Source organism: Arachis hypogaea, chromosome 1, assembly GCF_003086295.3.
Source record: "Arachis hypogaea cultivar Tifrunner chromosome 1, arahy.Tifrunner.gnm2.J5K5, whole genome shotgun sequence".
Taxonomy (NCBI): Eukaryota; Viridiplantae; Streptophyta; class Magnoliopsida; order Fabales; family Fabaceae; genus Arachis; species Arachis hypogaea.
In genome coordinates this window covers 78881621-78894802 of record NC_092036.1, presented here as the reverse complement: position 1 = coordinate 78894802, position 13182 = coordinate 78881621, and the positions used below count along the sequence as shown (strand labels likewise).

The 13182-nt window shown below is 34.5% G+C and overlaps 2 protein-coding genes across 2 annotated transcripts; both read left to right on the top strand.

The window, feature by feature from the left end:
• The first annotated feature begins 221 nt into the window (after positions 1-221).
• On the top strand, positions 222-7764 carry LOC140183678 (pentatricopeptide repeat-containing protein At3g24000, mitochondrial-like). The gene is made up of 6 exons (XM_072232173.1): positions 222-339; positions 675-765; positions 6234-6542; positions 6762-6907; positions 6965-7449; positions 7531-7764. Exons 1-6 carry the CDS (start codon positions 222-224, stop codon positions 7762-7764), a joined length of 1383 nt encoding a protein of 460 aa, XP_072088274.1.
• A 1939-nt stretch (positions 7765-9703) lies between these two features.
• LOC112695282 (formin-like protein 8) lies at positions 9704-12922 on the top strand. Its single transcript, XM_025747561.3, has 2 exons — positions 9704-10808; positions 11199-12922. Exons 1-2 carry the CDS (start codon positions 10051-10053, stop codon positions 12499-12501), a joined length of 2061 nt encoding a protein of 686 aa, XP_025603346.1. The 5' UTR covers positions 9704-10050; the 3' UTR covers positions 12502-12922.
• The last annotated feature ends 260 nt before the right edge of the window (positions 12923-13182 follow it).

The following is a 13182-nucleotide window of genomic DNA, read 5'->3' as shown; positions in this document are numbered from 1 at the left end:
CACACAGATCACGGTATCGAATGGTAATAAAGGATAATTAATTTTAATATTTCTAAAGTATAGGAAACATGTTTTCACTTATGTCATATCACAACGAAGGAATTGTTAAACCATACAAATTCATATGAATAAGTGGGTGAAGATTTGATAAAATCACTCAATTGGGCACAAGATAAATCACAAAATAGTGGTTTATCACTCTGCCATGATTAGAGGATAAGATGGGAAACGATATTGACCTCTGCCAGGGTGATGTTCTGACAACAGCATATCGTAGGGCATATCGGGGTCAAACTCTTGGCTGTGTAGGGGGTGAGAGAAAGGATGGTTGGGAAGATAGTAAGTGTGTTTACGAGGACAGTCCAAAATATAGCGCCTCCCGTCGCAGGATCCACATAGTTGCCTTATATCGGGTACTCAAAAAATATAACGTCGGTCCTATTTGCGGACGTGGAAAATAAGGGGTGAGAAGTTAGAGTTCCCAGCAGAATACTACACATAAAACCTAAGAAGTTCGCAGCCTAAGTCTAAGTGTTCGCAAATTTATAATAGCACTTCACACCCAAGCAAGCGCAATCACAAGTTTATAGCAGAATAAAAGCTATATATTCAAGTAGTAGTCACAAACAAATAAATACAACAACCAAGTATGATGTATGTCTGGTCTTATGCAGGCCATGAGCTCGTGCATCGGTTGACTACCCGCAATCCGGCGTTACTCAGCCCTACGTCGGGCTATGGTTACTTCACTATGTATGGTCATTGGTTAATGCACCGATGCCTCATATGATAAATCACGTACAGTCGTGACACTAATAAAAGAATGGCCCAAAATATAACATGCTCGCAGTGAGTAAACTATTCGTATGGTTCTGGTTCCGTCAGAGTAAAAGCTCCTCCTTAGATAATCTCTTAGCTCCTTAGGGTTTATAATTTCCTTTTTTCTGCGGCACTTTTTCAATAACATTTTTTCTAAGTTCCCTTCACTTTTATAAAAAAACTTGTACCCGATCTCTTCTCTTTAAATCTCTCAGTCTTTGTCGCATTTATTATTTTGCCCTTGAGCCTTTTATATATTTCTAATTTTTTCCTTTTTACATAATTTTTTTTATTATTTTCTTTAGGCTTTTAGTAACGCTTTCACCACAATGTTATTATATTATCATTTTATCCTCATATCTTTTCTATGAGACTTTTTATCCTTCATTAAATTAATTGACCATTTTATATTTACTTTATGGCCAAATTATCATTTTACCTCTAAGTGTTCTAGGTTTTTTGTTTAATTTCATTTGATGTTAAAACTTTACCGAATTAATACCCTGATATTTTCTATGACCAAATTATCCCAAAAAAAAATTATTTAATACCAATTTTATTTCTAGCGACCTAAAACACTATTTTACCCTTTATTATTTTATTTATTTGTTTAGTTACCATATGTTACACTTTTACTCCTAATTTTTACTAAAACTTTTAAATTTTATTTTAATTATAATTTTGACCCAACTAATTTATATAATTACTATTTCATCCCTAAAATTATTAAATTCAGAATTTTAATTATATCTTGCTTAAATTATATTTTTAACCCTTTTTTTATCCAAAAATGACCATAACATTCTTTTTTAATTTTACAAACTTATTTTATAAGATTAAAACTATTTTTTTAACTTCTTTTTAACTCTTTAACACGTCACTTTTAAGGTTTCTAGGGGATTGGAATTTTTCGAAGTACAGTTTTGCATTTCTATCCACTTTTAGTGACTTTTAAAGCTTAAAACTTAAATCTCAAGTGTCCTAAATATTTTTAGTTGTTCCATATAATTTTTAGAGGTAAATTAGCTTCATATACCACTCAAATAACAAGCCAAAATTGAAAAAACACAGCTGAAGTTTCATATTACAAAATTGAGCGTAAAATCATTACAAAGTGGATTATATGAACACCGAAACAAGCATAAACATATTCTATCTAATCCTAATCTTTACGTCTTATTTAATTTAGTTCTTAGACCTCTCAAACACCAAAAAATACTCACACAAAGATAGAGACACAGCTGGTGGTGGTGTAGTTATTTTCTTGGCCAAAAAGTATCACAAAAAGTGATGAAATTTAGCCACTTTGAGCTTAAATTTCTCTAACTTCTTAGATATGCTCTAAATGGGCTTCAAGAAAAATTTTCTAGACATGGAAGAGAGCAAGAATTCATCATGGTTATTGTTGGAAAAATAGAAAAGAATAGGAAAAGGAATAAGAGCTTACCTTGTTGAAATTTCGGTAAAATCACAGGAATTAGTGAAAATAGACAAAGAATTGTGTTTGTATGACTTAGATTCTTGAAAAGAACTTGAAGAAAATGGCTAAATAGATGGAATAAGGACTGGAACATAGAGAAGAAGTACAGAAATTTACTCTCTTTCTTTCTCTAAGATTCGACCATTTTGTGAAAAAAATGCATGAAGTGTTTCATGAATGTGATCAAGGATTCCTTAAATAAAAATCTGACTCTTGGCTGAACTAATTGTGGTAAAATGGACTTAAAAAATTCAGAGGAAAATGGACTGAGATCGGGAGAGAAGGGGCGTGTTTTAAGGAAGAATAATCTGCCTCGCAAAAGACATATTTATTCGCAATTAATTGCAGTTAGTTACTCAAGGTTAAAAATACGGCAGAGAGGAGGTGAGAGACTAAGATAATCTTGGCTCTGAGACTAAGAGAGAGGGGCGTGTTACTTGGGAAACAAGTAAGAAGATTTGGGGCCTTTAAGAGTTATTTGCGGAATATTAGTCAGAAGTTCGCTTCGGAACAACTTTTACCATGCGGTAAAATAACTAGTGGTTGAGATTTATTCTTAAAGGAACAAATCATGAATGAATGGCTAAGATCAATCTTGGGACATAATTACCAAGGTAGAAATTACTTTAATCACTGATTCCAAGTTTTTCTATTACTAACTTTTCTCGCTACGCGCAAAACCATCACTAAAAGTGAATTCCCGACTCAAAAGCCTCTGTTGAGAAAAATAAACCAATGGTGCGCAAATATTTACTTTTATTAGTCAAATTTGACTAGAAAAAATTAATTTCCCTCATAAAGTCAAATTTGACTCATTAATTATCTTTTTCTAATTAATTTTAGTTATTTTTTACCATTGGACCTGCCTCACTAAATCTTGTTGACCTATGGTTCAAGATTTTGTAGAATAAGTTATAAAATAACCAGAAACGTCAGTTTACCAAAATTTGGATTCTTACACGAGGGATAACCTGAAACCATTAGGATATAGACTTGGATGTGAGGTCTAAACTCCTTTGAGAGAATGTTTGACTTGTTTAATAGAGAAAAAAATTGTCTGACGTCCTTGGGTGGATGGTGGTAGATGGTATCTACAAGAAATTTTGGTGCTTAAGTTAGTTAGAATTTTGGGTAGGTTTTAGTAAATTGAAATTGAAGAAATTCCTGGATTAGATGAGGTATTTATAGAGATACGGTGACAACTTGGCCATCACTCTACAGTCCTATCACTTGTAGTGGTGGATAGTTACTCTCTCGTTATTAGGAAAGTTATTCCACATTTGTAGTGAAAAATGTATGGATATCTATTGCAATATGAAAGGCCCTTTTTCCTATGCAAGTTGGGTCGGAGACGGTTTAGAAAATCTGTTTCTTGAGCAAATCGGTTAGATTAATCTGTGTGAATTTATTGGGTCTTTCTTGATTATTTTGTAAAATTGGGTTGACATATTTGGACCTTAATTTTGTTTTTTGGAGTGTGATATGAACAAATATTAAAATTAATATTAAAAATATATTTTAAAAATAGATAAATCAAATATATTTTTATTATTTCAATGTTTAAAAATGAATTTTTTATAAATTAATCACATTTTTTAAAATGTGAAAAGTTAAAAATAAAAAATATTTACAAATTACTTAGCATGAGTAATTATTCAAATTGAAAAAAAAAAAGAAAATTAGTTTTTTTAAAGTAAAATATATTTTCATCTTTAATATTTACGATGTTTTTTAAAATATTTTTAATCTTTAATTTTATTCAATTTTATTTTTAATATTTTTAATTTGAATCATAATTATTTTTAAACTTTAATCTAATCTAAAATGTAAGGGATAAAATTGAAAACGTTTAAAAATACTTTTAAAACAAATAAAAAACATTAAGATGTTGAATAAATTATAAAGATTATGAATAAAATTAAATGAAATTAAATATTAAGAATATTTTTAAAAAAATAATAAATATTAGGGGGAAAAAGGTGTGCTTTATTCATTTCTTTTAAGGAAAAGTAAAAGGAGTCAATAAAATATTTGTACAATATGTACAATAGAGGTTTATAGAGTATTAGAGATATAACAATTAGTGTTACATTTTTTTATTAGCTGAAACTTTTAAGATGAGTGGTATCATGACATGGTATTAGAGCGCTAGATTCGAAAGATCAAGAATTTGATCTTTAGTGAACCCCAAAATCAGTTTAAGCTTTTGGAAAGATGTTTATTATCCTAGTACTCGAATGGTTATTCTAGATAATATGAGAGATGTTCATTTAGCCCATTGTACACATTGTACAAGTAGTCCATTGCCTCCCTAACGGATCCTTCTTTTAATAGAGTGAGGGGACAAAGAGAGGTTAGGCCCTTGGGAAGAAGAAGATCAGCACAGCAATTTCTTTCTCTATACGCATGAGTCACCGTCAACTCCCCAGGCTGAGTGAGCAGTATCTTGATGCCGCGAATGAGGGAGGTTCCAACCACCTGCTCAACGGTGTTGCTGCGGGCTCACAGCCAATTCGTGTCCGACGCACTTCTTCTCAAACCCATCTCTGCCAATTTGAGTCCCAAACAACAGTAGGGTTGAATTCAATTCATTTTTTGTGGAACCCAAACAACAGTACGAGGTGATAATCCAATGTAACAATCCTTCTATGCATTCCTCTTCAATTCGTCACATCAAATCACTGCTCCTATGCCCCTCTAAGCTCAACAATTTAACTCTTCTCCTTTTCCTATGCATTCTTTTTCTCTCTCTTTTCGGCCCAGTATCGCCGTAACAATAGAATAACTGTTAGGTTGGTTAGTTAGTTATTTAGTTAGTTGTTGGATATATTATTGTGAGGCCTGCTATACATACAAGTTTTTTTGGCTTACAAGTTTTATAAGTTGGTACAAGTCCAACAAAAAACGCGTATTACACTCCCATATTTAAGAGTAAATAAACGCACGTTATTTAGAAGTTTCCAAAGCGCGCTACTCACCGTGCATTATAAACGACTCTTCTTCTTCTTCCTCTATGAAAACGAGTTTCTTGCCAAATTTGAAGATAATGGAATTCCAGAAATACACCCAAACGATTACAGAAATACACCTAAAGAATTACAGAAATACATCCAAACGGTTACAGGAATACACCCAAAGGATTACAGAAATACACCCAAAGGATTACAAAAACTACACCCAAAGGATTTAAGAAATACACCCAAAATTCATTAAAGTACACCTTATGCATAATTCAGAACTCTTTTCCTTTCTCCTCCTCATCTTCTGCTGCTTCTTTTTCTTTAAAAATGATTTCAGAGCTTGTCAAAAAATAATAGAAATCGAGAATAACGAAGAAAGAAAACAGAGAGAAAAGCACGTAAATGAAGAAGGAGAAAGAGAAGGCAAGAAACGAAAGAGAAGAAGAAGAAGAAGAAGAAGAAGAAGAAAAACGTACAGCAAGAAGAAGAAGAATGTGCAGTGAGTAACGGTTGAAGAAGAAGAAAGAGAAGGCAATAAACGAAAGAAAAGAAAAAGAAGAAGAGGAAGAGGAAGAGGAAGAAGAACGTGCAGCAAGAAAAAGAAGAAGGTGCAGTAAAAACGTGTAGTAATAGTTGAAGAAGGAAAAAGAGAAGGCAAGAAACAAAAGGAAAGAAGAAGAAGAGGAAGAGGAATAAGAACCTGCGCAAAAAGAAGAATCTGTACTTGTAAAGACTTATATAAAAAAACACTTGTATGTGGAGAATTTCTCTATTATTGTTTGCGCACATGTATAATTAATCAATACAATACTCTAAGCTTATTGGGTCTTCTACTTTACTCCGTGATTGCAGTTAAAACTCAGAGAATGACGTTTGGATACCATTCAAACCCTTTGGCAATCTTCCTCAGCAGCAGCTACTTTCTCCGATTCAAATTGTGACATATTGGACGACTTGTGTGTCATTGATGACAGGGACCTTCTTCTTCTGAGTCGGAATTCCGAAACTGGTCTCCATGTCCTGGATCTTATTGACAGCTGCTCGCTTGAGCCAAACCAATCCATGTACAATGTAATGCTAAAGAGATGCACCCAGTTGGGGAAGCTTAGAGAAGAAAGATTGGTGCATTCACACATCCTTAATTCTAAGCTCAAGGATGACCTTGTTATTCGAAATTCTGTTCTTTTCATTCATGCAAGGTGTGGCAGTTTGGAAGAGGCTCGTCGAGTGTTCGACGAAATGCCGTCCAAAGACATGGTTACTTGGACATCCATGATTACCGGGTATTCCCAGAATGAATGCACCCAACATGCACTTGCTTTGTTTCCTCAAATGCTGCAATTTGGGTCCAAACCAAATGAATTCTTGTTATCCAGCTTGGTGAAATCTTGTGGATTTATAGTCAGCTATAAGGACGGGCAGCAAATTCATGCATGTTGTCTGAAGTATGAATTCAACTCGAATGTTTTTATGGGCAATTCGATTGTAGACATGTAAGCTAGATGTGGATACTTGAGCGAAGCACGATTGGCATTTGACAAGCTGGAAAATAAGAATGAGGTTTCATGGAATGCTTTGATACCTGGATATGCTAGGAAGCGTGAATTAGAGGACGCTTTGGCTCTGTTTATTAGGATGCAGAGGGAAGGTTATATACCAACAGAATTTAAATATTCATCCCTTATATGTGCTTTTTCGGGTATAGGATCTTTGGAGCAAGGTAAATGGCTTCATGCACCTACAATAAAATGGGGCAAAAAATTAGCTGGTTACGTGGGCAACACTCTTCTTCACATGTATGCAAAGTCAGGCAGCATTCAGGATGCAAGAAAGGTTTTGAATCGATTGCTCAAGATTGATGTCGTTTCTTTTAGTTCGATGCTTATAGGGTATGCCCAGCATGGGTTTGGAAAAGAAGCTGTGCAACAGTTCGAAAAAATGTTGAGGATTGGGATTGAACCCAATGACATCACATTCCTAAGTGTTCTTACTGCTTGTAGCCGAGCTGGGCTTTTGGATGAGGGTAAACATTATTTCGGATTAATGAAAAAGTACAATATTGAATCGAAAATCTCACATTATGTGACAATTGTTGATCTTTTCGGTCGAGCTGGCCTGATTTATCAAGCTAGAAGTTTCATTGAAGAAATGGCAATCGAACCCACTGCAGCTATATGGGAGCTTTGCTTGGTGCTTCTAGGATGTATAAGAACATGGAGATAGGTGCCTATGCTGCTGAATGAATATTTGAGCTTGAACCTTCTTATTCAGGGACACAAATATTACTTGCCTATATATATGCCTCTGCGGGTAGGTGGAAGGTGGCTTGAAGAAGGAGCCTGCATGGTTGAGATTCAGAATTTTGTCCATGTATTTGTTGCAAATGACTTTGCAAATCCACATAATGAGAAGGTCCTTAACATGTGGGAGAAGCTAAATCATGAAATTAAGGTGATTGGCTATGTTCCAGACACTAGTTATGTGCTTCTGTGTGTAGATCAATAAGAGAAGGAAGTAAGTATACAATATGACAATGAGAAGGGGAATGGATCCTCTAAGTTGTTAAAAAAAATTGAGAGTGTAAAGTGTGATCTCTAGCCCTTCATTGCTCTCTCTTTCATATTTATTTTTAGTCCCACTTATAAAATTAATGGTGGGAGATCACACTTTACTCTTTCAATTGTTAAAAAAATTTGAGAGGATCCCTTTCCGGTTTGTGGTGATTGCCACTCAGCAATAAAATGTGTCATTTTGTTGAAGAGGAAAATCATAGTGAGAGACACCAATCGCTTCCACCACTTTTGTGATGGCTCCTGTTCATGTGGAGACTACTGGTAGTACCAATTATTATCAACAAATCAGAGAGAGTTTTGGAGGGTTACTGGTTATTGTTCTCTAGTATCTCTGAATATTGTCACTCAACCACTGTTGTGGTTTAGTTGATTTTGCAACATTTTTTTTAATTATACAATCTGGTTATAGTAAATATTAGTGATGACGATGAGTAAGATGCTTTCAAACTTGGTTAAAACAAAAATTTGTGGGCTTGTGATATACCTAGCTATTTATTTGAGGCTGAATACGAGATTGTAAAGTGAATTCATTTCGATATTTAGAGCTGTTGAGTATTTGGATTAGACTTTGATAAGAGCTCCCCTGGCTTAAAGTTCTGCTTTTAGATTCTTTAACTCATTCTTTTTTGAAATGCTAGTCAGTTTGAATTTGTAACTGATTTTTTGTGTATAGACAACATAGTTGATTAAGGATTTGTTCTACCCTCTATCTATCGTTGACAGTATGAACTAGGATCCAAAAGCGTAATAAGTAGTCAATCACTAATGCTGTGACCACCATTGTTATTGCAACCACATGAAGACCTCCTTTCTCTATTCTGGTTTTGAAAATTAATTCTTTTGGTCCCTGGAATTAGACGTGACCAACTTACCCATGCGTGGACATCACCATGATTATCATTGAATTCAAAATAAACACGAGTTGAATAAGTTTCCATGATCCTTGATCCTAAATAAATGAGCCATTCAGAAGCTTGGACGATCTTTCCATTGATTATTAAATCCTTTGCCATTATGATTATTGCAACTACCAAGAGAGAATATGACAGTACCTTAAGCAGGGCATGCGTTTCCATATTTAAGTCGCAGCACAAACCAACCACCAATGCAATAAATAGAGAACACTCTTAAGCTCTTCAAGCATGAGGTACCAAGACACTTTACTCAATGCATAAGCTGGAGTAAGAATTTCACTACTCCTCAAGTCAGTACAATTCAGAGGTTTGGTTTTCGTTTTACTTTTTATTTTTATTTTCAATGTTTTTTGTTTAAGAATTTTATATAAAAAAAAAGAAAAAATAAGAGAAAAAAACAGAAAATAAAATTTTATTGTTTTTACCTTCTTTTTTTTTACTAAATTTTAAAAACAAAAAACACTAAAATAAAAACAAAAAATAAAAACGCATCTTACATTGTTTAGGCCCACAAATAACAATAATTTTTTTAGAAGAATATTTTGTGTATTCGTTCTATTCTATATATCTAGCCAACCACACATGGTCGGATAAAACTTTTTTATTGTTGTTGTTCTATTTTATATATCGAGTAAACAGATTCTGATTTATTATTAGATGAGGTGTGAAATTCATATGGAATGAGTTTTATATTTTATTTAATAGATAGAAAATGTGTGTTGATTTGAGGCCATAGTACAAGGCTACAAGTAACACATCTCATACGTATGCCTTATGCAAGGGCAACGTCATCAATTGTTTGCCTAGTTAACAGTGGCAACAGAATTTATGTTATGACAGTTGAACCACTGCACCCATCAATACACCATAAACAAAAGGGAGCAATAGTTAATTCGCTAACAAAAAATTTGTCTCACCATAGGTTATATACTATAGCATAAATGTATAATATCATTGGTGTGTCCCTTCGAATGGTCCTTTAAGAGAGCAATTTATGATCCTACTAACTGCCATGGCAATATGGCATAAATCCTCTAGACAGAGATTAATACATATCTTACCAGTGACAACTACCACATTGAAATTGCCAGCAGCTATAGTTACATACATTTATAAATGAAAAGATGTTCTACAAGACCCTTCAACCATGCTATTTTGATTCCTTATTCCTTTGTTGTTTCTCACTTTCTCTACATTCTCTTAAGTCTCAACCAGCTAGTTTTCCAAACTTTACTTGAACAAGAATCCAAGAATGTAACTTGCCATTGATCTCACCAAAAACAACACTTGAAAGTATTCCCACAATGCCATCCCATGGTCATGCATTTGCAATGGCTGTGGTTGCTGCAGCCATTGCTATGCTACTTGTTGCTGTGATTTTCTTCTACTTGAAAAAATTTGCTTGCTCTTGGCATTACCACCATAGACACAGAGTTGCAGCGAGTTTTCGAAGAGAAGCAGGATTTAACCAAGAGGATATAAGGAAAGTTAATAATATGAAAGGGTTACTTGCTGAAGAAAATGGGATTGATATTCTGTATATGGTGGAAACACAAGGAAGGCATTTCAAAACTAGTTTCCCAACTAGAATATTCAATCCGAGTTATGAAGATAATGAAGAAAAGGAAGAAGAAGAAAAGAGAATAGATGTATTGGTTCAAAGATCTATGCATTATGAGACTCAAGAGGTTCCATTGCTATGTGAATCTCCAGGTTCAGGTTTGATGATTCATGAGGATTTAGTTAAACCACTACAACCACCATCACCACCACCACCACCACCACCACCTCCTCCTCCTCCTCCTCCTCCTCCTCCTCCTTCTCCTCCTCCTCTTCCTCCAAGAAACAAAATTCCAAAAGCATCACCTGTGCCTTCATCATCAAAATCACCACCACCACCACCTAAAGGAAAAGCCAACATGGAAAACAACACCTTAGAGGTTGCAGAATCAAGAGAGAAGGGTGCTAGCCAAACAAGACTCAAACCTCTACATTGGGATAAGGTTGTAGCTAATGTTGATCATTCTACAGTGTGGGATCACATCAATGATGGCTCTTTCAGGTAACTATAAGATAGTTTCAATCTATACACTTTTCTATTTTACTACAAGTTCCGTTTCAAAATATCTAAAATGAACCGAATTTTCATAGCGGTGGGTATTTTAGAAGGTGAAGACTCTTGTACAGAATAAGAATATACAAAAATAGAGAGAGAGGTTGTAACTCTTTTTTATTTAAACATCTTTACTTAGTGAGACCCACAATACAAGTCATATGCTCCTTTCACTTTTATCCTTCTGTTATATCTCTGTACAATCTTACTCTGACTTCATATTTACAATACAAGTCTTAGAATACAAGTCTTTTGTGGATATCAGATATCAGAGTAATCACCGTTTTAGAATAGATAATGTCTTTTGTCGATTTCATCTTTCTAACTTCATATTTACAGGTTTGACAATGAACTCATAGAAACACTCTTTGGATACTCAACCAAGAACCAAACCAATGAAAGAAACCTATGTCATGCATCTTCTGCTCAGTTATTCCTTGTGGACCCTAGAAAATCCCAAAACACATCAATTGTGCTAAGGTCTCTTGCAATTTCTCACAAGGAAATTATGGACGCGCTCGATGATGGACAAGGAATCAGTCTTGAGACACTTGAAAAACTTACTAAGATAGCTCCTACACAAGAAGAAGAAGCCAAAATCATCCAATTCAGTGGAAATCCAGATAAACTTGCTCATGCTGATTCATTCCTCTACTGCATCCTCAAAGCGGTTCCAACAGCATTCATTCGCCTGAAAGCAATGCTTTTCAGATCAAATCATGATTTTGAAGCCGTTCAGCTTAAAGAAAACTTACAAACGCTTGAAAAGGGTTGCAAGGAGATGAGGGCTAGTGGCCTATTACTGAAGTTTCTTGAGGCAATTCTCAAAGCTGGAAACCGGATGAATGCCGGAACTTCTAGGGGAAATGCACAAGGTTTCAACCTAAGTGCTCTTAGGAAGCTTCCTGATGTGAAAAGCATTGATGGGAAGACTAGTTTGCTACACTTCATTGTAGAGCAGGTGGCTCAGTCAGAAGGAAGAAGAGAAGCTATGAATCAAAAGCATAACATTCCCAAAATCAATAGTGATATAAGCAACTCCAATGAAAACAATAATAGCCTTGTGCAACATGAGACAGAGAAAGAGTATCTGATGCTTGGTTTACAAGTGTTATTGGGAGGTATAAAGGATGAGTTATCTGAAGTAAAGAAAGCAGCAATAATTGATCATCAGAATTTCATTAGGATGTTATACATTCTCAATGCTCGTGTAAGCGAAATTCGAGAGATTGTAACCAAATGTTGTGGCGACAACAATGAGAGAGGTGGATTTCTTAAGGAAATGAAAGGGTTTGTCGAGGAATGTGAGGAGGAGCTTAAAGTTGTGAAAGATGAACACCTTAGGATCATGGAGCTTGTGAAGAAAACCAATGAGTATTATCTAGGAGGCGGAGGAGGATCAAACCCCTTTGAACTGTTTCTTATTGTGAGAGATTTTGTTGACATGGTGAATGAGGTTTGCAGTGATCTCAGAAGGAAGATAGAAAAGAAGAATGTAGGAGGAGGAGAAGGTGCATCAACAACACCACCTCTTTCACCCTCAAAGAAAGCACCACTCAGGTTCCCAAAGTTTGATTTGCACTTTCTATCAAACATGTCAAGTGCAACATCATGTTCTAGCCTATCAGATGATGATTTCTGAAGCAGGGTTTTATGCATTTGTATCAATTTGTTTAACGCAAAATCTTTAACTATGTAAAGTTTAGGGGATTAGCTTAGACCTTAAATTTGGTATGTATTATGTAGGATCTTTGACTGTGACAACCTTGGACATATGTACTCAAAACAAACAAAAAAGAGAGTTATCATAACCTGAAGTCTAGCTAGGTAACAAAATGAAATTTCTTTTGTCTTTGTTTTCACTTAATAATCAGTAATTGATTGTCCTTTCCCTATGACAAAAAACTGATTAGCAAGTACAATGGTTTGTGAAAGCTTGATACAGCATAGAAATATTATTTTTATGCTCTTAGGCATGTCAAAAATTTGACAATTCAAAAGGGGTGAGAGCATTAACTATGTATACTATGCTCTGCTTTCAATAATATTAATTATTCTGGTTCTAGTGAATAATTGGGTCTTTTATATCTCTGTTGCATCATGTCCATCAAAGATATCCCACTTTGACATTTAAATAGAGAAGTTATTATTTGTAGTTTGTACTTTTAGAAATTGACATTTTATATAAATAAAAGAAAGATAAAAAAAATTATAGGTGATGGTTGTGCTAAGTACAGAAAGCAAATGTTATGCGTTTCCCTCTAAATGTTCATGGAATATTAAAAATATACAAATGTGAATATGTGATTAAGGAAACATTTTG